This window comes from Rissa tridactyla, chromosome Z (genome assembly GCF_028500815.1).
Source record: "Rissa tridactyla isolate bRisTri1 chromosome Z, bRisTri1.patW.cur.20221130, whole genome shotgun sequence".
NCBI classification, from domain to species: Eukaryota; Metazoa; Chordata; class Aves; order Charadriiformes; family Laridae; genus Rissa; species Rissa tridactyla.
In genome coordinates this window covers 86050242-86076952 of record NC_071497.1, presented here as the reverse complement: position 1 = coordinate 86076952, position 26711 = coordinate 86050242, and the positions used below count along the sequence as shown (strand labels likewise).

General features: G+C 45.0%; 1 protein-coding gene across 1 annotated transcript in view; it reads right to left on the bottom strand.

Moving 5' to 3' along the window:
- LOC128902487 (netrin receptor DCC-like) overlaps nt 1-26711 on the bottom strand; it is a 592493-nt gene that overhangs the window by 43082 nt on the left and 522700 nt on the right. The window contains exons 16-21 of the mRNA XM_054185611.1: nt 25722-25817; nt 21619-21857; nt 17211-17349; nt 12646-12753; nt 9770-9964; nt 4715-4747 (exon numbers count right to left, since the gene is read on the bottom strand). Of these exons, the coding sequence (XP_054041586.1) occupies nt 4715-4747; nt 9770-9964; nt 12646-12753; nt 17211-17349; nt 21619-21857; nt 25722-25817 (810 nt within the window). The remainder of the gene's footprint in view (nt 1-4714; nt 4748-9769; nt 9965-12645; nt 12754-17210; nt 17350-21618; nt 21858-25721; nt 25818-26711) is intronic.

Here is a 26711-nt window from a genome sequence, read left to right as displayed (position 1 = left end):
CACTTGGAAGTTTTAAAACCATCCCAATGCAGCAGAGTCTTCCAGCTTTACTCATTGAGGGTAGCTTTCAAAAAGTCGTCTAATCAGAAGCAATTTCACTGCGAAGAGACGGGAAGGCAAATAACTCTTAACAAACGGTCTTCCAACAGTTCGTCAAGATGGAATTTACGGTACTTCGGCTCTGTTCTGCCGTTAAGACGTACAAACATTATTCAATATTTGGATAAACACGGAAATTTAAGCACTTAGGAGACAGGAGGTAAATCTCTGATGCACTGGAAGGTTTTATACGTTCAAGGGTAGGTAGGGCTTTAACCCCTATGGATTATCCATGCCCTGTTCTAAGCCAACACACCTCCACGAACCATTTCTATCCCTAGGCTTTTTAAGTCCATCTGGAGGTAGTTGTCTCAACTACGTGTCAGCATCGCAGGAAACGCAACCGATGTGCAGGAATAACCCATTTGCTTTAAATTTCAAGCATTCCTTGCCTTCTTTCCTTTTTGTGGACCTTCAGAAAGAGTTCCTACACCTGCCTGGTAAACACGGCCAGATGACAAGAGTTTAAAAGGCTTTTTTTTTTTTTCCCCCCCCCAGAAGGGGTTATTCTGATAAATGGGATATTTCTTATTTCTTTTCTCTAGTGAAGAGAGTCACAGACCACTGCCTTATTTGTTTAGGAAGCAGCTCTTTGAAAAAGATCTGAACTGCTCATCCTTTCACTCCTGCTACGCTCAGAGTTTGCAAAATAGCTTCAGAACCCAAAGCCCGGAGCCATCAAAAGCTTTAATAGGAAAAAAAAAACCAGGCAAACTCGATGCCTTCTGCCTTCACAATATGAGACGACTGTTTTGGGGCTGGTATCGGGCCGGGGATGGACCGGCAGCCGTTTTCAAGCATGAAGGCATAGGCAGAAAAAGGGAGCGCAGGAAGGTTTCAAATGGGCAAACAGCAACACGCCTGCAATGATCCAACACGACAAAGGTCGAACGGCTGAAAGCCGAATTCCAGGCGTGACCGGACCGCGTGTCAAACCCTCTTGACGGCAGCGGTGTGCTGTTAACACGCGAGATGCAGAGCACCGAGGTGTAAACCAGCAAGCGTGCGGTCAAGCACCCAGAGTTCATCCCTTCTTCAGGAGATGCAAAATCCCCCGGCATCACTTAGAGACCCTTCCACCTGCCTCCGGACTGGATGCAAAACAATGCAGACCAGTGTTTTCCTTGGGATTCGGAAATAAATGCCGTGGATGTCTGTCTCAGATGATCTTCCCCATAGGCTTTTCGTGGGTACGGTCACTGGCCCTGCTCCGGGCATGGGGAAGAAGGGACCTCCCAACGGCCTCATCGCGGCAGTAAAAATTAAATCTGAACTTATAAATATCCAGTTTATGGTTTAAAAAGAGTAATGTCATATAAAAAACACGATCATACCTGTATTCCATATGTAACCGTTTTCCACAGCGATACATGAATTTATCTAGGTTACGTGACCCATTTCACGGGAGGTATGTTTTCAGAAAACAATTGAACACTAAAACGTACTGAAATTTCCTAAGATAAGGAGAAACACTGGTTCAAAATTGTGTATGTTTCCTTTTATCAAAATTTACAGGGAATGTTATAAAACATTTGTAGTCCGAAGGCAGAAATTGGCTTTTTTTGCTCTTGCAGAGATCTAATTCCGATGGCAACACGTAACTGTTGACAAGTCCTGTATTGACAAAATACGGGCTAAAGAATTTGTTTTATCGAATGGAAACTGGGGCAAGATAAGCCACAAAGAATTAATCTCTTCTTTGCCCAATCTGCCTCTATATATTTTGGGTGAAAATCGTAAACGGAGTTTTTTTAGACTCCAGGAAGCCTCTACTACAGCTCAGGCCCACGCAGCTGGCCTTGTCCCACGTACATAAGCTTTGTGACAAAAATTCTCTCTTGGGCGTCTGAAACTGTGATTTTATTCTTACTTTTTTACATTACTGTTTTTACGACCTCTGCACATGCCCTGCTCTACCAGTTGCATATATGCAATATAAAAATGTAAAAGGAAGCTGACACATTTACGGGCTTGGCGCCCACTTCAGGTTTAAGGGTTCTCTTGGGAAATATGTGATTTGATTCTCTAGATGCCGATGCTCCTCCTCCTTTTGCCCTTCGGATAACAGTGTTTGCACCCTGGGAGCGTTATTTGCGTTTCAGCAACAGGATTTCTCATTCTCTGTCAGACAGTTGTTGACTAAAGCTGGGATGGGATGGGATGGGATGGGCTCTACTCTCTCCATCGCTCATGGGCAAGACTGAAATAATGGAGAGGAGGCATCTCCTGCCTCCTTCCTCTTCTCCACCCTTCTTGCAGTGGCTGGTCTCTGCTCTCCCAAGGAGTTCATACAACAGGGAGCACATCCGACCAAGAAATTTTTGAGGTTCTCCCCAAACTCTCCTCTCCTTCCCATCTCCTTTTTTGCACCAAGGATGGCAGCAGTTGTACGGTCCTTCTAGCTGACCCCACATCTGGGATCTTCAAAGCTCCATCTCCTCATGTCCTGTAACCTCGGTGTCTCTGCCCAAATGCCCTCGCGTGTCCCACACCCTCCAACAGTGCTTTTCTACCACGTAAATGAATTTTGCTTCCTGAACTCAGGAACCACGAGCCGGCCTTAGAGACAGATGACCTACCAGAGTTAATTCATGTCACTCAATAAGAATTGCATTTGCGGCGGAGATGGCCCTAAAGGCCTTGTCCAAAGCCCAGAGTAATTTAAAAGGCTCCCACTGACTTCAGCAGACGTTGGTTCAGGACGATTAAAGAATTAGCTTTGATGATTTCTAAGGCAAATGAGCTTGCAGAAACTTTGACTTTGTTTGTCTTAATGTGCTCGGAGTACAGTTACGGTGAGACCTGGGCCCATGGGCTTGTCTTTAACAGAGTTGCCTAAAGATCAAGTAAATGCAAGTGAAGACCTTGGACTTCATCTTATTAGAATTCATCCTTGAGGTCACGTACAAATGGAAACTCAATTCAGGTATCAACAAGCCTACGGAAGATAGAACAAAAGGCTGAGAATTTCTCCTCCTTATATACGACAGAACGCAAATGCCGTGTATTTCCACCAGCCAGGCAAAAGACAGTATTTATCTACTAGGAGGGACTGTCTTTAACTCATGCTGTCTGCTGAGGACACACTAACCTCTTTTCAATTTAGTAAGTTATTTGACTCAAAGCAAACCAGAAAACCCCACCATCCCCGAATCTGCCGGGAATTCACAGGCTACGGCTGCGATGGCAACACCCGGTCACCACCCCGGGGATACGCGTCAGCCAGACATCCCGCTCCACGTAGTTACACCAGGCTGGCTGAAATCTTTCCCGATTTAAAGTCTATGTGGAATATCGTTCACTACATCGGCTGCAAACACTCTTCGGGCTGCGCAAGAACAATGAATTATTCTGGGGAGAGTTTTCCCGTAGCAAGGAAAACCCTAGCAAGGGGCACAGCGTTCCCACAGGAACACGATGCACAAAACGACCCAGAACTCTGTTTTTCCGTGGCATTTTGAGGTCCGTTAACCAGCACCACTGTACGGCCCCACAACCATCTTGTTAGGCTGAAAAAAAGAGACATACAGAGTGAAGAACCAAACCACAAACTCTACTTTCCATCCAGCCTCACTTTTTTTCCCTTTTTTCTTTTTAAAACCGAACTTGACGCTTTTTCAGTGCCGTTTAGCAGGTGCTGAAGCCCCTCCCAGGTTTCCCAAACCTGCCCAAAAACATTTTAAATGCAAATTCGAGAAAAACAGACTGACAATTTACTTTCAGGCTTCTTTGTAACCTAACACTTTTACCCTTTCAAAATAGTTTTTATCTATTCAAACCTGACATTTTCAATTTGTGTGTGCCGTGGTGCAAAAAATCATACCGAGCAAAACGAGCTTTTAATTTTATAATTTGTATACTTCTCCTTCTTTCAGCAAATCATACGCTTAAAATCAGCGAGTTCAAATCCTAATAAACCTCCCCAGATCGGGCCTGAGTTCTCAAAATGTCACCGTTTCCTTGGGCAGACAGCACATAAACGTACAACATTCTCGCTGTAATTGAAAGAAATACTTCATAATAAATAGGTCTAAAGTAAAAAAAAAAAAAAAAGGAAAAATATCCTAGCAACAGACTGCACAAGTATTTGAAAGGAGACAGGAGCAGAGGAATTGCGACTAATTAGACACATATTCGTATTTGGAAAACGTAATGATAATGCCTTGAAAAGTTGACTAAACTTTGCTATTATTAAACAGGAGCTGCTGTTTTGAGAGAAAAGATGATTTATGATTTCTCACCGGGAGGCTTTTGAACTTTACTCTATAACCCACGGAAGGGTGCAAGAGGAGCCTGGAAATTATGCTGAGCTTAATTATACTTAATGTGAATTATTCAGAAGTGCAGCAGAGAGACTAAGAATTTATTTCATACAAAGAAGCTTGACATTTTAATTGGTCCTTCAGAAAGAGAGACAAAACAATTTCCTCTCCCGAAAATTTACATCTTCCCCATCAAAGCAGCAGCCTCAGCCGAGCAGAACTTCATTAACAAGATTAATTATCGCGCCGGCGTCTGCCTCATCAGGTGTGCAGCCCAGGTGAGAAGCGCGACCCCCTCCCCGGCGCGTCCCCGAGGCCCCGGCAGCGAAGGTGACAGATTGAGGGCACCCTACCTTGGTCATTAGCCATTTTGTCAGGGTGCTCGGCTGCAAGAAAGAGACAATGTCATTAGAGGCTGACAGCTCCGCGGTGGCGAGGTGACACGTCGCGTTAGCGGGATGGCACGGCACGGCCGTCCTGCACCGGGCGCGGATGGTGCAGGAGGAGTTTTGCCGTTCCCGTTTTCCGAGAGATCCTGGAGAACTGAGAGGACAAACACAGAATCATGGAATCACAGAACATCCCCAGCTGGAACGGACCCGTAGGGACCATCGAGTCCAACTCCTTGCTCCTGCAGAACCACCTAAATCTAAACCACACGGCCACGAGCATCGTCCAGAGGCTCCTTCCACTCTGACCACAGGCTGAACTGTGCTTTATAGCAGATAGTTTTCACCAAGTTCTTCCAATTGTGAAACCTTTTTTTCATTCTCTTGTTCTTTTATCAATGTGATCTGGGACGTTTAATTAAGCACGAAGGGAAAGAGAGAGAGAGAGAGACCGCTTCTTTGAATTAATTACAGCCAAATCACCTCCACGTTGAAAGCTCAGCCTGACTTATATTATCGTTGTTTCAGCTTTTTACAAAGGGCTTTAAAACTATTTACAGGTTTTTGCATAATAACCATAAAAAGATAGCGTGATCTGAAGTGCACCAGACAAGACTTCAAAATTCAACAGATACATTAAAAGCTTTCCTGCACAGCTACAACTTCAGACTATTTATGATATGGCCGAGGGAATTAAACTTTCCTCGGATTCCTAAGTAGCTACCATCGTAGAGCATTAACCAGTCCTCTGCTTAATAAATTATGCAAGAACCTTAAGCACAGGAAATTGGGGGGAAAAAGAAGTGATTTGGCACATGAATCTGGAAGTCAAATCACCGCTGCCTGCAGGTGCGGAGCGTGCTGTTCCCCAGGCTGCTAAAATCCCGACAAAACCTCCTCTGGATCATGGCATCCCGCTAGGAACAAAAGGAGGTACTGAACTAGCAATAATTTACATTTAGAGACACATCTATGAGCTCCGTGCCTGGAGAAAGGGGGGGAAAAGCTCCTTCGATGACTGCCCAAACCCTCAGGAATTTTTTTTTTTCCCCCTCTCAGACTTTTTCCCATGGATGCGGAGAAGAAAAGGGGCCTACGGAGCACATTGCATCGGACTTCCGAGAAATCGGCGAGTCTGCACTTCCCCACGGACCCACACCTGGCTTATCACTTTTCCCTTCGGACAAATATAGCCAGGGGAAGAGGAATCCCTGCTCGCAGCTCAAGTTACCTCCGTCCCAGCGCTGACGCCACTCGGACGCTGCCCTGGCACCGCTCGGCGTTTGCCGCCTTCTCCAGGTGACGGAGGAGGCGAAGCCCCTGCCAACTTGCGGCCCGGGGGGGCGATAACTGTGCCGGGGGGGTCCCCGGTTGGTGCCGGTTATGAACTGGGACGCGCTGGCGATGAACCGCGCCACCAAGGCAGCATTAGAGGGCACTGCAGGGCTAGAAATGCCGCCCCCCAGCATCCCTGCCAAAAGCTGGGGGGGTCAAGGGGGGCAACCGGCATCATCTGCGGTTTCAGGGCTCTTGTAGAAATGATACAGTGGCAATTTTTGTTCTGGCGGCCGGTGGAAAGGCCACGGAGAGTTTTCCTTGCTGATCTTAGGGAATATCCGAGAGTCAGCCCATCGCCTCCCTCTCTCTCCCCCTTTCCACTCTTCCTTTTAAACCCACATCCGATCCCGCACTTCATTCATGCGCGACGTTAACGTCTACAGGCGCATCAACAGGCAACTTTTGTCAGGTTCTATCTATTGATATAACGTTTCGCGCGATTCCGATAAGCGGAACGCTGCTCTTAAACGCGCTGTAACTGAAGGCGCTCGGCACACAAGGAAGGTCTGGTTTGTCAACGCTGGCTGAGAGCCAGAACAGGTAGGGCTGAGGAGAAAGCGTATTTAGCAAGTGCAGCTCTGAGATTTGCTTGTTTCCGTAATAGATGAGAAAAAAAAAAATAATAAAAAAAACCACCGACACGTTATTTGGAAGACTGAGGAAATCCTCCTGCCTGTCTTGTCTGTCGCCGGTTCGTTCATTCGCTCTTTAGCTGTCCCGTTTCAATGGGCAGTTGCAAGCAAATTTCAGGCTATTTATTTACTTCTGCCACTTAACGAATCTCTGGGAAGGTATATGCCGTAAAAATAATGCAACAGCGAGAGTTAGAATTTAGATTCGGCGGGGGGGAAATTCATGACCATACACTGCGAAAGGCTGCAAAACACGAATACTGTTTGGGCACCCTCTGCTTCTCTTCCATAGACACATAGACGTATATTTTTATATATATGTGTACACATAGTATTTACTGAAGTCATCCAGACTCAGTAAGGAATAAGAAAAATCCTAGTCACGACCTCAAATTTTGGCCTAAATCCTAGAACAAAAAAGAAAAGGTGGCACGTCCAGCCACACTTTATCCTTCTGTTCCAGGTCCCTAAGCACGTATCAGATTCTTCGCGCTGTAAGTGATAAATTTAACCAGCCGGAGCGTAAGAAAAAAAAAAGCAGATCCTCAACTGATGTAAAGTGTCGCAGAGTGATTGAGGTTCACAGCGTAACGACGATTTACATAAGGTAAGGATTTGCCTATTTGCCTGTATATTATCATCAGTGGAGCCGAGGTGGAAGAATATAAACTCGTTGCTCGGCGGGGGCGTTATTTACTACTAAACATATCTCTTTTTCACAGATCACTACATTTTCATCAGTAAAGGAAAGTCACTCCGAATACTCACAGCACAATTACAACGCGAGCAATGGCTCGGTTTCCTCGGAGGAGCTTTATGTGCTCTAATCCACGGAACGAGACCGGGGGGTGACTCAGTGGATCTTTGACACTTTTAGTAAAACCCCCTCTGATCAGGACACGGATTTTTTGCCATCAGAGCCCACGTTACCATCTGGCACGTGCCCATCTTCTGTTCAGAATCATTAAGGGCGGGAAACCAACATTTTTGCATCATTCAGAACGCGCTCGAGACTTCAGAAAGTCTCTTCACCTCAAGCGCAGGGAGAGATTTGTCAAAAAACCAGCTGAATAGTATTGAACATGACATATTTAGGGTGGATATCATTAAGTATTCATGGCAGGGTATTAGACATAGTCCTTGTAGGCTATTACAAGATGTAACAAATGTATAAATTCATCTTTTTGGTATCTGTTGATGCTGTCTGATCTCGAATTCATTTCCCAAATGAGTTTTATGGTACTTTGTGTAAACATTACAGAGTAGGTGCTATCAAGTGCATTAATCTTTTGGTTTAGTTAGCTATCTGGCTCTCTCGATCTTTTCATATCTCATTAGTCTGCGGTTATTATATTTTGATGCCTTGACTCATTTTAAACCCGGTCTAATAGACTTCTGCTGCCTGGCACAAATTGTGAGCGTGAAATTAAGCTGGCACCACCCGCTTGATAGAGACGGAGCGCCCGCAAAGCGCTATCTCTTCCCATTTCACGGCAGGGGCGAATGAATAATCAGGATCTTACCAATAATTCACTCAAAGCGAAACATGACTTGGGACAAGTTAAGTCCTGCAAACCTGGGCAGGCGGCGATAAGCTCAGGACAAATTGATATAATTTTTCTTTTTTTTTTTTTTTTTGTTTTTTCAATTCCCCCCGACTCTCGCTAATTCGTGAAAATCGTTGCATGAGGCTTTTCGCTCCCCGGCTTGAGCGCGTTTTGGAGACACTGACACCAGTGGAGCCAAGAGGGCTGCCGAGGACACTGCCTCGTTCATCGACAGCCTGCCTTAAGGGCTGAAAACGGAGTTTCCCCAGCAGAAAAAAATCCGCTATTCACATGCGGGTTTGCTGAAGGACCAACAATGCAAGCTCTTGCCAACCAACCAACCAAGTCCCCCCCAAAAGGGAACGACGCGTTGCCCTTTGCCGCCGTCGTTTTGCTTGGCTTTTGTACAGCTGGCGGGAAATGAAGTCACTTAGAACTGATCAAAAAGTGGGCTGAGTGCGAACGCTAATTCCAAGCCTCTCAGGCCCAGGCTTGAGTCTGAATTTCCCTAATTTCCCGCCAGTCGAGACTTCTCAGGCCCATCCAGTTTCAATTACCTTCTGCCAAGATGTTATTTTTCCATCCAAATCCCTGGATTTTCTCTAGAGAAGACATGGCGATAACGTGCTCTCTCATACGCCACGCTTCTTTCCCGGTACCGGTTGGCTGTTTGTGTGATTGGAGTTTTTCCTTAATTGCCTATCTTTTAAAAAGTAATTTCCTACCTTCGTGCAAATGAATGAGCGACAGTTAAAATACAAGGAGCAGAGCTGCGGCAAGCACCTCGCTTCCCACTCACGCTAATATCGCTTACGTCTTCAGAACTCATCATTTCTGGGTAGATCGTGTCAGGCAGCGGGGAAGAGAGAAGGGGAATCTCTCTCTCCATGTTAATTTGAATTCGGGTCTGATACAAGCGCGGGCCTTTGCTCTCATAAACCCAGTGGCGCTGAAATACCAGCCCCCCCAAAAAATTGGGTGCCCTCGTTTTGCCCGCTCCTTCTCCCTGGTCACTAAGGGAGAGGGATCGGGTATTAATTAGTCTGTTAACAACAGATACCGCAAAATATCCGGAATAACTTTCCCCATATAAAGGCAAGCTGCATCTCAGTTTGCTGAGGTTTTTAATCGTAATTTTGCACGCCTACTCTGTTGATAGCGGTGAGTCATTACAGGTGCCTACCGTCACCGGAGGATCCAAAATGAAAAGGGACCTCCCTAGAGAAATCCCGTCAAATCCAATTAGCTTTATTACTGACGGTAGAAAGTTAGGTGGTGTCAGCGTGCTTTCCTCCAGTTGATTGAATTTAAAAATACAGTTACCGCCTCATTATGTGGTTTACTTTTGTCAACTACCGTACGTAGCGTTTTGCTTTTATCTCTCAATAATAGTTTCAAGCAGTAAGATCGCTTCTGGCTGACAGGGAATTAATTGCAAAGCTCCCACGGAGGCATTAGAAAATTCTACGTGTCATTAATATCCCGATGACACAGATGCAAACCTTTCAGAGTCCGGAAGAAAATAGGATCGGAGAGGGGCCCCACTCCCTTGGCGTTGCGCGCTTGGATTCTGAAGTAGTAGACGGTGTCCAAGTTGAGGTCCATGATCTGGTGGGTGAGGCGGTCGCCGCTGATGGACTCCATAACCCAGTCATCGATCGGAGCGTTCTTGTCCAAAGTATAGAAGAGGATGTAAGCTGAACAAACACAGTCTCTCAGTTAGTGCTGCAATCCAATTTTAACGCGCCTCTGCTACGAAAGACAGATAAAATTCCGATTTCTTGAAAATCGGGGTTGGCTTTTTAAAAGCAGGGATGGCAGGTCTCCCATCAAACTAGCTTTGAGGAATGTTATGACAATACGCATTTGTCTATTTATAGAACACAACCACAGTTACAGTATTCGCTCTAAGAAATATAGATTTAACAAATGTAAAAATAGGTAGCGGGCATTAAAATGCTGCTACAAGCACATTTCTCAAATTCAGGTGCACCGTTTAGTCCGACAGCTGCCATAAACCATATGATCTAAGTCCTTAGTGTTTCAGTGCTGAAATAAAACTAAGGGGCATTAATGATACACCTCAATTAGCGGGTGCTTTTGGGAAGCCATGCAATAGTTCTTGGCAACTACAGGGGAAAGTATTTTGGGGAAAAGAATGAAGAATGAAAGATTTTGGTAGCTCAGAGTACTACGATCGCTGCTGACCACCGAATAAAACTTAAAATTTTAGAACTCGGAGAGCAGAAGGATCAGTGTTAGGAAATGATAAAGAGTTTGTAGGAATTATCTTGCCAACAAATGTAATTTTGGGAAGAAGAACAAAGGCTGTAAGCAAGGCTGCGAGGTCCAGCACACCCTGCAACACCAGTCTCTGCCTAACTTTGAAAATACCTTTTTTTTTTTTTTTTTTTTTTCTGAAAGGCTCCCTGGCAAATTAGTTATATGCAGAAAACCCATTCTAAGCCTGGTCTTAGGTGCCGTGCCGCAGGAATGAGCCCCAGAGGGTCTTCTGGACATCATCCTTCTGCCTGGATCCACAGGTACTACAAAGTTGGCGTAAAAGTTACTATTGCTACTTCCCTACTCTTTCCTGAAAGAAAAATGCTTTTCAAAACTCGTTCCATGGTCACACTGCCCATGGACAAGCGGCATTAGGATGGACGTGGTATGTTTTTCTGCTTTCTTCTTTTTTTTTGGGGGGGGGAGGGGCTTGTTTTATGTGATGAGATTTCATTTAGAGGCTTGTAGCTTGGAGTTCGTAAAGCAATTGCTCTGACCACGACATCTGGATTAATACAGATATATATATTCATAACTTCATATTTGTTTCTCAAATTAACACAGATACACCCACTCCAGCACTTGTAGGGATGAAGATTTGGTTGCTGGGGGTATTTCTGCTCTCCACATGGAGCGGTTTCCTCTGCTTGATGCCTCTAAGCAACGTTGGACCACACACGTCCTAAAAAAATTCCTACGAGACTCATTCTTCAACCCAGCGCTACAAGAACCATGTCTGCGCACGGATGTCAAGGGACCCAGTCTGAACGCTGCCGTCGATGGAGAAACTCTATAAAAGTTGCTACCGCGGAGTCATTTGACACCCTGGAAGTCAGGAAAAGCTTTTATTTTATTTCGTCTTTTCGTCACTGGGGAATCAGGACCCTTATTTCAGCGTGTTGTCCATCAGAACGATCATTTCTTCTCTCTAATGGCTAAATTAGGTTCGTGTAAACAGAGCTATTTCATCAAAACACCCTCCTTTCGGACACTGTCACGGATTGTAAAGTCCTGATGATAACGTAGAGCGAAATTATACACCGTTGTGCAAGTCTAACCTAGGAATCGTTACTGCTGGGCCATGTCCGCATGGAAATATCTCCTTATTTTGCTGGTAATAGAAAGTGGGATATTTTCCTGGGCGTCTGATGCCGGTGGAGTTACAACTGTTAAAACCCCACCCGCTGCTCTACATGGCTAAAGGCTCGCGTGGGACGGCACTCTGCAGCGTTCTTCCTCTTGTACTGGTGTTTTCCAACACCTCAGCAGCGTGTTGCTGGGCTTACTGGCAGTACTGGTGACACAAACATGCTTTTTCGCGCACAAAACCATATTGTAGAGCTGGGCCGTCCCAACTGTTTGTAGCAACGTGACCGGTAACGGGCATATTTCTGAAGACGAGAAATGTTTCTCCTAATAATTATACCCCTCAGATGTCTATTGCCAGCCTAAAATCATCATTTAAATGCAAAATCTCAGATAGAACTCTACTGTATTTTTCAAACTAAATTAACATTAAAGGTTTGTAATGGATTTCTTAATTGGGCACTAAGGTTCTATGCAATGTTTTGGAAAATAAAATCTGTCATTGTGAAGCGTCTATTAAGTTCAGTCCCTGTCAGTCAATATTAAGGGTTTTTTTTTTCCCCTGATCATCATTGCCTTAAAGTGTTACTGCGAAGTTAAATATCTACCAATAAATTCTCCCATTATGTGCTGCACTGAGCAACCTATCATTATGTATATTATGTATTGCATTATTGCCAAACAAAGTACTTAGTATTAGTCATTTCTAATTATCATTGAGCAGCACGTACCAGGAAACCTCTGCTTAAGAGTGCTGCGTTTTTAAACTTATATTACTGCTCTTAGCCTTAAAAAAGAAGAGATTTCCATCCCCTGAGTTCTACATCTTGCAGCATTCCTAACGTTGCCTTGAATCCTAGACCAAGTTGGCTGGTGGAAGTAAGAGAAAAGAAAATACCGTCAGATCAAACAGCGCCCAAGAAAAAAACAAAATCCACCGAGGGAGAGGAAGCGGCAAATGATCTGAATGGTAAATAAATGGAAAATACAGGATAATGTAAATGTTTACCAGTAATTTTTCCATTGGCATCCAACGGCGGCTGCCAGCTGACAATGACGGCCCGGGGCTTCCCTTCCCGTGTAATGACTGTCAAATCCTTGGGAGCAGAGGTTGGAGCTGAAAATAGTGAAAATAATTGCAACCAGCAGTTATTCACCTTCTTTTGAATTCCGAACGCGCCGTAGCAGGCACGAACTACTCGGGAGGCATTTACCGCTGCCTTAGATCCTTTCAAGCACGAGTGTCCTTAGATGCATTTCAAACATGTAACGTATGATTTGTCTCGAAGTGATATTTTAATAGCGGCAATTGTACCAAACACCGCGTGTGGATACGTGAGGATTTATCCTCCTACTGTTAATATTGGTCCTTCCAGCTAAACAACCACCGAGGCATCCAAGAACATCTAATATTCTCCGGGAACCCTATACATTTAATAACAGTAATAAAATCGTGGCTTCTCTATTAGGAACATTTGCAGGTACGCACCGCTATAAAAGAAATATAATTGTGTATATTCATTAAATGTATGCTCATCTTGGGAAATTTTAGACACGACAGGGAATTCTTAGCTTTTCTATCTCCTCTGCATTACGGACGGAAGGTTGGACTTCCGAGCCTGCAGTGTCTGCTTTGCACCCTGCTTTACCAACGCTGGCCAGGAGGCCTCACGCAGCGCCTCAGGTATTTTCGAGTCACATCCTAAGGCTGTGGAGGAGAAAGTTAAAAATGGGCAATTATTAAAAAATAGTTAAGAGCGAGGAGTAATATATGGGCACTGAGCTCATTGTTCGTTTACTTGGTTTTGATACAGGCTGTCGATGACTTAGAGCGTATAGATACCACCACAGCATGGAGAACACAGTGCATGAGCATCCCATCATCTGTGTCCCACCCTTATGGCCACGAAACAACTTTCTCGACTGTTCAAAGAACTGCTCCAAAGTCACTTTAGGAGGTAAAGCTTTAAAAATCTGTTGGATCATGCTGAGCTAAACCAGTCCAATCTAAAGTACAGACACAAATCTTCAGGGTGATGAACATTCAGTGATCTCAAACAAGAAGGAAGGGAAGCGCCAGCTGCTGCACTGGTCACAAGGAACACAGAGCAGATGGTCTCAGGGTATTTGCATCACTTGAACTTTTCAAAAGTGGGATCCAGGAAGCAACCAAGAAATCCGTAGACAGAAAACAAAAGTTTCTTTACCATTGTTACATTTGGGGGTTGGAACAAGACGATCTTTAAAAGTCCATTCCAATCCAAACCATTCTATGATTACGGAGGAGGTGACTACTTGCCAGCTGATGCTCTCTGTGGCAGATTGGTGGTGGATTATCTCTTTGCTACATCTGCTGGAACATGTTCGGTCTGGCACGTCCAGCGCCAGCACCAATGGGACTCCCAGCATTTCACTTTAGTCTGGTCACACACATTAGCTGCTCCTCGCTGGAAGCATCTTTCTTAGCCTCAGGAGGCCACAATACAAACTGAACGATCATAGAGTCAGAATCATACAACTGTCGAGGTCGGAAGGGACTTTTCATATCATCGAGTCCAACCACCAACCTGACACTGACAAAACCACCACTGACCCACGTCCCTCAGCACCACGTCTGCCCAGCTTCTAAATACCTCCAGGGATGGGGACTCCACCACTGCCCTGGGCAGCCTCTTCCAATGCTTGACAACCCTTTCAGGGAAGACATTTCTCCTAATATCCATCCTAAACCTCCCCTGCAGCAACTTGAGGCCTTTTCCTCTCGTCCCATCGCCTGTTCCTTGGGAGCAGAGACCGACCCCCCCCCGGCTACCCCCTCCTTTCAGGGAGCTGTAGAGAGCGAGAAGGTCTCCCCTCAGCCTCCTTTTCTCCAGGCTGAACACCCCCAGCTCCCTCAGCCGCTCCTCACCAGACTTGTGCTCCAGACCCCTCACCAGCTCCGTTGCCCTTCTCTGGACACGCTCCAGCCCCTCAAGGTCTTTCTTGTGGTGAGGGGCCCAAAACTGGACACAGCCCTTGAGGTGCAGCCTCCGCAGGGGGAAAAGATCTCTGAGAAGACTCTTAATCCTTGGCAATGCCCAGCAGGACATGAGCTCACACGTTACACAGAGGGAAACATGCATTATTGTCATTATCGATGCTATTATTATTATATTATTATTATTATGATGACGATGATGGTGTCTTGAGAGGGTTGTGTTGCATTTAAAAGCCACCCAGCTTACAGCCAGCCTGGGACACTGGTCCATCAGTTTGAAGTACAAGAAGAAACATCTTGGACTGCCACTGCCTTGCCGTTTCAGGGAACTGCAAGAGATAACCCTTTTCATAAACGAATCAAACTTGATTTTCAAAGTAGAATTTTCCTTCTCCTTGTTTTTGCTAAGCTTATTCCGCAATATTCTCCAACTTCACATAAATGACTGTATTTCTACCAAAATGCACCCGCTTGCCTGTACGCAAACAGCATCTTTACCTTAAACACTATTTCCCGTTCTTTGATATTAACCTTTTTGAGACATTTTCAGGAACTAACCCTTTCGCTTCCTAGACTTTCTGTCTTTTGTGAGGTTAAACTCATAGAGCTTGTAATTTCTGTAACGCAGGCTTCCCACGCTGGTGATCACCACGTGAGCCCCGCTGAGCGGCTGAAGTCGAGCTCTGCTTTCAGCAGATTGTGAGCGTTAAGATATCATGAGACAAATCAAAGCTTTAGATGTTTCCCTCAGCACTCATTAACACCCCGCGTATCAGGAAGACTTGTGTAGGCAGATCTGGGGACGGAACTTGGCTCTGAGACTCGCTTTTGAATTACGGGCGTAACAACTCTCCCTCGCCTTGGTCGTAATCTCCAGCGAATTCTGTATCGATGCTGATATGTACATTGTTTAATATCATTACGGGAAATTCAACATGCGGAATGGGTACAGAATAGGCAATAAAGATCAGCAGCACAGGATGCCCTTAATTAACAGAGCTGCTCCATCAAGCTCAGATAATTGCACTGCAATCACATGGGAAAATCTAAGGACACATATATTCCCTCTTATTTTCCCTTTGTTAATTAACTGGCGTGTACTGTGGTTTTCATCAAAAAAAAAAAAAAAACAAACCCAACAAATCAATATTTACCAGCAGACTTCATTTGGTATCTGCTGGTAGACACTGATTTGTAACGGCACCTGGAGCGTTTTCAAGGCCAGCAGTCACCCTCAGGAAAACATAGCAGGTACTACCCTACACTGGTGGCCAAATGTACATTGCTGCCTACAAGAGACGAAGAAGAAAAATATTTTTAAGCCAAACCATAGACGTTCTTATCCACGGACTATAAGCAAGATATCTAGGCAACCATAAAGGCTGTGGAAAATCTAGTAGTTCTGCGGTACCCAGCCTCATGCAGTTCAGTGGAGTTGTTTAAAAGCAAATCTACTTGGGATTTTCAGAAAGTGGGGGGGGGGGCTATTATTCTAAAAGAAACACAAATTTAACGGAAGACCCTACCCTTGTTTAAAGACAGCCAAGGGATAAGGGTATGTGCTTGCATTAATGCCTACGGGATAACTGGAGGTAAAGCCCAGGCACGCGATTTCCCTACTGCGGTTAATTGAAGGCACACAAAAGAGAAAAAAACAACGAAGCTCTGGAGAGGATGTTCTTTTCTGCAGAGATCGCTATGTCTCCATCCCTTTTCAAATACTTCTATCCCACTGAACTCGGGTTCCATATCATCTGTATCCACCGTCTGTTATCAAAACTGCATTTAGTCCATCCCCTGGAGAAGCTGAAGTATCTTTCAGGTCATAGCATCTGCTTGGAAAATAGCACTCAAGGGCTTGAGAAGAGCAGCTAAATTAAGTCTTCAAAGTGTACCTGTTTATTATAAGCATGTTGTTAATCTTAACAACGGCTGTTTGCTGGAAATGAAATACAGCTGTCTCTAATTTTGCACAGGCGGCTTCCCTGTCAGAGATCGCTGTATCTCTGTATCTACAGAGATCGCTGTATCTCTGACTGTAGGTCTTGGCTGGACAGATGCGTTGGTCCCCAACACAGTGCACGGCAAAGAGCTTAAAATATGTCCACATAGTATTAGGAGCAGAACTATGGGTCAAGACCTCGAGTCAAGAAGGATTTGTGATAGATAGAAGCAGTCATGGAGGCTTTTTTACTAAGCAGGTAAGATGGGAACTCATGAACTTGAGACAAAACCACGCAAAACTTCATCAGTCAAAATTTTAAAGTAGCAAAATCATTATCGAATAATAACAGAATAATTGTTCTCACCTGATCTTGGGTTTCTTTGAAAAGTGAAAACCATTTTAAGGCATTAGCATTAAAAGTCACAGATATTCATTACATTACGGGGCAAAATATTACACACACGCACTACCATCTCCTCCCTTCTTGCAGCGACACCAGAGCTCAGTAGAACGACCGCTCTGCTTTGCTACCCATGAAAAAAAGCCAAGAAATACAGCTCATTTTGCATGTACGCAGTCGGATGAACTCGAACAAGGCTTTTGATGACAAATAAAAACCCAAAGAAAGCCTTTCCAGCAGCTCTTGCCGTACCTGCTTCATAGGTGGTGGCGTGCGCGGTCATGCTCCAGGTGCTGGACCGCCGACCTTTGGTGACCATGACGGAGAACTCGTACATGGTGTTGGGCTTCAGACCGGTCACTGTGTGACTCAGGGCGGTCGTATCTGCTGACTGCAAAGAGACAGAGCGAAGAAAGTCTTTAAAGCCACTCTTTTTGCTGGCAGCCAAGCAAAACACAGTTAACAATGGACTCCTTTTTCAAGCCAAAAAGCTCTATTGCTACCGCGTACCTTAGTGGGAGTATTTTTAGTACCATAAATATGATACTGAACTTGCTGCCTGTAATTTAGGCAGTTAAATCAATTATTGTGATGCTTTCTCTTTCTCTTTTCCCAGACAAAGCAATTTGCCATGCTTTTTTTTTCAGATGTAAATTGGAAGCTAGGCTCTACGTCCTTCATCTATGCCCACACGAGGATGAAAAATAAGAACATTTCCATAACTTAGACACTCATTTCCAGCTTCTTCGATGGGTTCCTTCTAAAAAAGAATGTTTTTAATATCCACTGATTTTTAGTGGAGGCTCAGAAAGCATTTTTACCTCTAGAATGGTTCTAAGGCTTCCCAGTTCCTGGGGTTAACATGTATTTATGGTAGAGATCAAAACAACACATATTTATGGTAGAGATCGAAACATGACCTCTGCATAAAAATGCATTTTTGTATTCATAAACACACTTCTGCTTGGTTAAATACAACGTGTTTATATATATTAGATTATATTTGAAACCTATTATCGATTTGCCTCACTGTGATAAGTTATGACCAACTAAACATACTGATGTCGATGTGAATATTAAACCGTTCGTTTATTTTGGGCTGATTTAGCTTTTTACCTCTGCCTGCAGTAAGGAACAATTCCAGCCAAACTGCACTAGCATCAAAGGAGACAAGTGAGAAGAAAATTGTCGGACAAATTGGTGCCAACTGAATAAAATCAATTCCCACGCTTTTCGAGCCACAGCGTGCAATCCTCCAGCATCAACGCCTTACAGTGAGTTAAAGGGGCTGTGTATTTTTGCACGTTTATAGACCCATAAATCTAAAATTGACTGAGTAAGGACAAGGCGATATGACTTCCCACCAGAAGACTACCTCCATGTTCACATCTGGGAAGCGGCCCACAAGGAGGCCTCTCGCTGGCACGCGTCGGTAATGCCATTCTGACGCCAATCATCAGACGATTCAAAAAGAAATCCACCTTTACTAAAAACGGGACGTCAGATTTGCAGCACAGCACAGAACGAAGCACTAATATTCAAGGGGGAGCGGGAGAAATGTATTTTGCAGAGACATTAATGCACGGGCTCTACATGCCTACACACTGAACTGCTTTATGACGAGCGCTCTGGCAGATGCTTTGCATGCTACTTGATAGGAAGACTTAACACAATACCGAATTTTATCATCTTCATGCTCAATTCAAACTCCTAGTTCTTGGAAATATAGCAGGTTTTGCAATTTGTCTGTACTAGGGCTTTACTCCAGCAGAGAATCTCCCTCTATAAAAAGGGAGAAGCAAAAACAGCCCTTATAAACTACGTGTTCACGAACTACACGGCCAAACTACTCGCTTGCCAAAGACGGCAAAATCTACCTCCTTGACTTTACACAAGTTATTCTTTGGCTAAAGGCTGGATTTCAATTTAGGGAATAATAATTTTCTCCCCCAGAAAAGATGTTGGAAGAAATGAAATGATTTATGGCGTAAAATACTCCTCAGCATGACTGAGGGCAACTAAATCTGATAACTCGTACTACGGAAGTGCTCAGATATTACACCTGATCAGGAAAAACACAGCTGGAAAAACCAACAGGCTTTGAACCTACTCCTGGACAAACCAGTCTTTAGCGGAACATAAAGACAGGGGGTTCTTTTGTGTGAAAAGAAAGTTATTTGTCTCCAGCTGAGGGTTTTTCTTCGACTGTTTCGCTCCATACTAAACATTAGCATTTCAACAGTCGCAAACATCCTCGAAGTTAATTCCACGTTGAGATGAAGGGGGTGTAACCGGAGCAAGTACCTTTAGCGATGCCACGCCATGCCCGTTCGGGACGGCCTGTACAAAGTGAAGTTGGCAGGGCGAAGTTAAATTTATACGCTTCCCACTTCAACGGGAAAGGCTCAAGCCTCCATTATATTAGATTTGGTACACATTTTTGAAGCAACGGGAGGCTTCAATGGGAAAACCTCAAAAGACTTGGAAATTCAATGCCAACGCACAGGGCAAGCGCTTTGGGAAACTATTTGTGAGCCTTCCCCCACTGTTTTCAAAGAATAACATAATGGGTTTGATCTTGTTTCCTTAAAAAATGTGGTTATTTCAAGAAAGCAGACCCTCTTGAAAGTTCTTCTATTGTTTCCGCTTCTGGGTGATTGAACTGGAATAAATGAACCCGACTGGCTCTTTATGTGCCACCCCCCAAGACTGGCCAAACTAGTGATGGTGGTGAAAAAAAAGGTAATTTCACTCTTGCTCCTCTCCTCCTCAGTCTCCTGCTCCTTGATGGCTCCTGGAGCCCTTCGTGGTGGCTCTGCGAGAGATGTCCATCTGCTCATGTTAGCAGAAGGCCAACGAGCTCGACACCTCCAAGCAGGATGTTCTTCTCCAGAACAGCACATTAATAGGGCTATTTTTGATCATTTTTGTTGGTCACCCACCATTTTCCTCTGCGTTCCGCTCAGGACATGCATTAGGAAACTAGAGAAAACAGTATGATTGACTGTGAGCAGCAAAACACAAAGTTGCCTTTTCTGGAGCCTTGATTTCATCCCCAGAGCTGAAACTGGGACTCGCTGCGCTTCCCTGTGCTACAGTCCTCGTTTTGTTGGGCAGGGAAATCCATCTCGAAACAGGATTCGCATCAAGGTAGGGCATGCAAAATATTACAATGCATCGTTTTGGCACCTCTTAATTACCTAAGAGCTTCTCACAGCTGCATAGCCTACCAGTATCTTAAGGGGGCCTACAAGAAAGCTGGGGAGGGACTTTTTAGGATGTCGGGTAATGGTAGGACTAGAGGGAATGCATTAAAACTAGAGATGGGTCGATTCAGACTGGACGTTAGGAAGAAGTTCTTCCCCATGAGGGTGGTGAGACACTGGACCAGGTTGCCCAGAGAGGTGGTGGAAGCCCCATCCCTGGAAGTCTTTAAGGCCAGGCTGGATGGGGCTCTGAGCAACCTGATCCAGTGGGAGGTGTCCCTGCCCAGGGCAGGGGGGTTGGAACTAGATGGTCTTTAAGGTCCCTTCCAACCCTAACAATTCTATGATCTATGATTCTATGAAATCGATAGCTCACGGCAGCACACGGACTCAGCCGCGTGCCAGCAAGCCAAATTCTGATGGAGACGCGTAAGGGGAAGAGCTGAAAAGTCACGCTCGGAAAAGGGATTGAAGGCTTCTCCGCCATCATTCCTTCCAAAAACTATCTGGGAAAGATCTTGAGATTAGAGTCTGTAGGACAGGTGTACCCCAAACCTGGGAGAAGTTGAGAACCAGCCTCTGGGGTTTAGAAAGGCCAACCTATATTCTGACACATCACTCAGGCTCTAATCGGAGGACCCTCAGTGGGATAAAGCACGGCCTGTTCCTCAGCCCTTGTTAAAATGACTTGTACGAGGCTGCTTTTGTTACGACAGAGAACAGTAAAAACCAAAACATAGTATAAAAATCCTTCCATCGCAAACAACTCCCTATGGATCAATACGATCCTTTAGGCAAGCGATAACAACTATTATGGTAGGGCACGGGAGGAAGGACATGCTCATCACGGGGAAGGCGGAGATGTTATACGAGATGCAATATACAAAGCTGACGATAGCGGGGAAAAGCAGCTTCTTGTTCAAAAACAAGCAAACAAAAAAAGCCTAAAGGCTGGGCTTGTTCCTTCCCATTCCTTGTCCCACCGTATCTCTGCGGCACCGCACGGGTCTTGGTACTGCTTTCATTGGGACATGAAAAGAAATGCTCATAGAGAACGTAGCACGGCGCTGTCATCTCCGTTCAAATTGAGTTTTCTCATAAACTAACCTTCATTTTTTGCTGTTTGGGAATACGTAATACGGGCGGGTGGAATTGCCATACTTTGTTGGGTGCAACTGGTATTTCTTCCCATTCGTGCTACGCTGTTGTGCTACCAAATCTGTGACTAATTTATATCTGATTGCTAAAGACTAAAGATCACCTGGAATTAAAATACAGCATTTTCATCCAATTGAACGCATGGATTTCTAGGAAGCAGCAGTTAGGCAGGTCGCCCTTTGGCTGGAACGGGACTTTTGGTGGAGGGTTGTTCATAAAAGCCAATTCAGAGCCTTTCCAAATCAAATACGAACAGATGAAATCGCTCATAAATTCGTAACGTGTTAAAATTTCACCTTGTACTTAGCGCTTGTCGAATAGCTCGTTCTCCATCGGACCGTGTAGAAGCGAACCTCCGTAGTCTTTTGGTTCTTTGGGACAGAGTTGTCTGCCCAGATGACCCTCACTGCGTCATGCGTAAGTGTAACAGCCTGGACACCTACTGGTGGGAGCATGGGGGTGGAGATATCTGGGACTGAGGTAGGGAAATCATCAAGCAAAGGATAAAAATCAACTTCTAATGGATCAATGGGGTCTGGGTCCATACATCACCAAATGAGCATTCCAAAATAAATGAATAAGGTAAGTTAAACAGAAAAACAACAAAAGAAAACAAACCAAAAAAAAACCAAACAGCCACCAAGGGGCACACATCACAATGGGTTAAATGCATGGCATTAATGAGGAGGAGGAACATGAGGGGAACAGAAAGAAAGGCATTAATGCAAAATGAGAACGCACCAGCAACATTTTCAGTTACATCACTACAACAAAACTAACCAGCGCAAAGTGCTATTTTGCACGACTTGTTTAAACACTTCCAGGTACGCCGCGTTTTCCTCACACGAGATGAAGTCAGCGCACGGCCTCTCCTTAAAATGATTTACATTTTCTTCAAAACACAGAATCACTTAACTGATACACTCTTGGAAACACCTACAAAGTGGAGAGTGCGTCATCTTCCAACCTGATTTATAGACACGACATGGTCTCAGACGTGCAGGAGGTACCTATGCTTTTCTCTCTCTCGGCAGCCCCTTTTGTTGTTTTGGGCTCTTGAAAGGAACATATTCTGCATCTGCTTAAATGTTTGTTAAGCAAAACAGAAGATAACAATTTCACTGCTTAAGCGAAGATCTTGCAATTGTCGGTGTAATACCATCAGCGTGATAAATGGGCACGTCCAGGCGTGGAGACGTGGATTTATCTTCAAGTGGGCTTCCTTCTCGAGGAACAAGCACAGTTCCTCTCCCATAGAATCACGGAATCACCTAAGCTGGAAGGGACCTTTCAGATCATCGAGTCCAACCACCAACCCAACACTGACAAAACCCATCACTAAATCGTGTCTCTAAGCGCTACATCTACCCATCTTTTAAGTATCTCCAGGGATGGCGACTCCAGCACTTCCCCAGGCAGCCTGTTTGATGTGTGACAACCCTTTCAGTGTCAAAATTTTCCCTAATATCTAATTTAAACCTCCCCTGGCGCAACTGGAGGCCGTTTCCTCTTGTCCCACGTGTCTGTGACCAGGGGGGTCTTTGGGGAGAAGATGCTGAGCACCATGGGCTGTGCAATGTCACGAGCAAATTCTGGACAGCTTAATTACTGAGATACCTGCTGGCTCTTCCCTTTGGGGCTGCACGGTGACAGCATCCACGCGGGAACCAGAGACCGTTTCTACTTGGTTTAAATATCCCGGTCCTTGTTGAAGCACCCGGTCAGCTTCTGGCCTGTCTTATAGAACTATACTTACAGACTCGTTATTTACCAGTTGTGATTTTTCTGAACACAATTTCAAAACGCCGTGTGTGAAGTGCAGCAAAAGCACGCCAAAAGGTTGCTTGGGTTTTTTTTTTTTCCCCTTAAAATAACGTGCTAATTAATTAATCAAAGCATAGATGACTCTAATACTTCCTCACTGAGAGTTGCCACAGTTTGTCTGCTCCATGTCCAATTCCAGCTCTTGACACCCTTTGATCACCCCCTGGTTTTATGGTTTTGTAATTCATTATTCAGAACTTTGGGAGGCCACAGCCTTCAGAAGCGAAAACAGAGGAGAGGAGGACGTTTGAAATGTATGATCAGCCATTAGGTTCCACCTGCTCCTTCTGTTGTCTTCGTTCATCAAAAGCTGCTTCGTAAGGAGTTTGAATACGAGCGTTGAAGGAAATGAAGCAACCTGGTTGCTGTTGCAGTGATCCAAAACCCCAACACACGATCCACATGCAGAGGGACAGGCAGGTGAATCTCTTTTTTGCCCCATCCTGGTGAATCGAGCTTCTGCAAGTGGAAAGTTGACAGTTTCTTTTCCTGAACCAAAGTTTTCCAAAAGAACTGGCCGTAAACTTTGAACGGTGAGCTTGCCTCTTGGTTTGGATTTTTTTTTTTACAAAGTAATGACGGCAGTCAATGTACCTGGAGCCGAGCTGGCATTTTAACAAATACCGCGCTTCCTTTCTCCTGTCTTTCCCATACTGAAAACTAAAGTCCTGCTGTAGAGGAGATTATGGGAAAAAGCTGGGTTTAGCAGAATAAACTGTCAGACGCGATCAATCAAGATAATTTAGTTTCTGAACGTCACCACTGACCTGAGGAAGAGGGAAACGTCTATAATCCGGCGGCGGTTGAAAATAGGGCCCTAAATACTGCCCTCCACTTCCCACCACAGTTTCATTTGCTATGATTTACGCGCAGACATCTGTCACTCGGCAATTGCAATCTCCTGACGGGAAACAGTTTCTTGCCCTCTTTGGGGTTGTTTCGCGAATATTGCGCTTACAGAACTTTATTTTGCACATCGTATCCACACAAGCAGACACCAAAATATGTCTGTTTATACACCAAAGGGACACGCAAACCCAGAGTTTTGGGGTTTTTTTGGTGTCTAGGGTGCGTCAGCTCAGCCGCTGCTTGGGGAACGCAGTTCCCGTGCTTTGCTAAAAGCCTTTTTTGAGATGTTCCTCCAGGAATGATGCAGGCCACCGGCTCCTTTCAGAGGCTGCATCCCGTAGGTGGTGGGAAGCTCCGGGCATGGAAGTCTCCACCGAGGTGGGTTTCTCGCAGATGATCATCAGTTCACCGAAAGAGAGCCCAAGTCTGAATTACCTTTTTCACACCTGGATATTGTTTCGTTTACGAGAGATTATACGCAGACATAAAATCAAATCCCACCGGCCAGCCGGGTAATTTTTAAATACAATCGACAGGGAACAAAAAACTTAAAAAATATATATGGATCCTGAAGCAAACTCACTGGAAAAAGATTTTACAAGACACACTCAGCCAGAATGACCTCTATAGACTCCACGCAAGAAGGAAGATTAACAATTTTGAGCCAGAAGTTTCCTGACACTTATTATATCTAATGCAGCTTGTTACGGTTGCCCTTGATTGTGTAATTAATCTCTTTTTTTTTTTTTCATCTTTCTCCTTCTGACTTTCCAAGATTTCTTATGGGAATACTTCACAAAACCATACGGATAAAAGCTGTTTTTCCTCGTGGAGCCACAGAAGCGCCATTTGGGTGATTTCTTCCTCGTGGTCCACCCAAGCCAGCGTCGGTGATCGGGTTTGCTCTCAGTGACACAGCTCCCCTTCCAGGCAGCTCTGAACACCATGGGTGGAACGCGAGAAAAAAAACCTTCGCCAAAGGATGGTGTCACTCCAGAGGAAAAACATCGGGGTTTTGGGTTTTTTTTTTTTTTCCTCAGTTCTGTGTTCTTTTAATCTTTCGTCAGTCCCACCCACACACCAGTGGTCGCGGGAAAACCACGAGGCAGGCCGAAAGACAGTGCCGCACAAGAATAATTCTGATTTTATAACTTTGCTAGGGTCCCAGCAACGCATCAGAGAAAAACAGTTGCCTAAAAGCTCCGTTACCGCTGGGTAATCCCTTCTGCCAGCTTTACCCTGCCAGGAAAATCTATCAGTATATTCCTTCACCTTTTGCAAGCCCTCTACGTGCTTCTGTAAATGTGCATGATGACCGTGTGGTATTTAACTAATTCGTTTTCATTTAAACTGCTTTAAAAACGAAGAAAAAAAAAATAAAATTCATCTGGGCTTAATTCAGCGAAGTTATTCACCACTATCCGGCCTGGATCTTTAAATATTTAAATTGTTTGGGAGTCATGCTTCTCCCAAGCCAACCCGCACCAAAGAGCAAGCAGTTGTGAGCATCCCATTAAATTTCTACAGCCGATTTCTGGAAAGGGTAAATAATTCATTCTATCTGTGTAGTTACAATAAAGCGGCAAATGAAGCTGATTTATTCTAGCGGGGACCCGGAGGTTGCGGAGCTCTTTTCTTCCAGGGCCTTGACCAAAACGCTGTGCCTGATGTGCACCTTTGCAAAGCGAACGGTGAGTGATGGGGAGCAGATCGTGAACCAGCTCACCTGTCATCGACCTGGTGGTCGCGCTTTCGTACAGAGGCACCCCTTCGCCCGCGTTGTTAAAGGCCTTTAGGGAAATCACGTAATGCGAACTTGGCTCTGCAGGAGGGAAAAAAAGAAGGCAAAACAAAGCACACACTGTTAAAAGGCAGATCTGGGGTACAGAATGGACGAGCGCTTTCCTGAAAAGCAAGAAAAAATAACATAAAGTTAAGCAAACGCCCGTGCAACGTAAGCGATGAGCACAACTGCTGCCCATCGTATTTGTCTCCTTTCCAAAGGCTTCACTTATCTCAGTCTGCGGGTGCGACCTTCATCAGCGGTGAGCTGAAGTTCTTGCAATAACCTGCAGTTTTGTCTGCAAAAAAGCGCTAAAACCAACTCTGTGCATCCGCCGGACCTCCTGACCCATCGCTCGGAGCAGAGGAAGCCTCAGACACGGGGCTACGTGTAGGGCTAAAGGGCGGCGAGGGATGCTGCGGGTACCAGTATCACCCTGCCGGATGGAGCCGGGGACACGGCGATCCAGCCCCACACAGCCCCTCCTGAGGACACGCCGCCATCCCGGGGCCCGTGGGGGAAGAGATGGTTGAGGGTCACCAGCCGCGGGATCCTGAAATCCACACCATGAGCCGCGGGCGTCCAGCCCTCCTGCTCCTCAACCCAGCCCGCAGCAGTTCACGCACCCCGATAATCAATTTTCTTGGACGCTGAGCAAAAAGCCTCCCTTCTTTAATTTCTCGACGCCAGAATTTCATCGGTAATATCCATTTTACCACCTTTTATCTCACTGAGAACTCCTCACGCTACGTTGTAAATATGAAGGATGGGGCAGGCAACAAATAGCAGACGGGAATTAATTTCTGGGTGCGCTGCTTTGCGTGGCCTGGTTTACTCTAAATATGTCCCTAAATGAAAACAAAGTGAAACGAGCAGGTCAGTTCCACGTTGCTTTTTGCTGCCGTTTCCCGAGAAAAACAAGGCAATCCATTT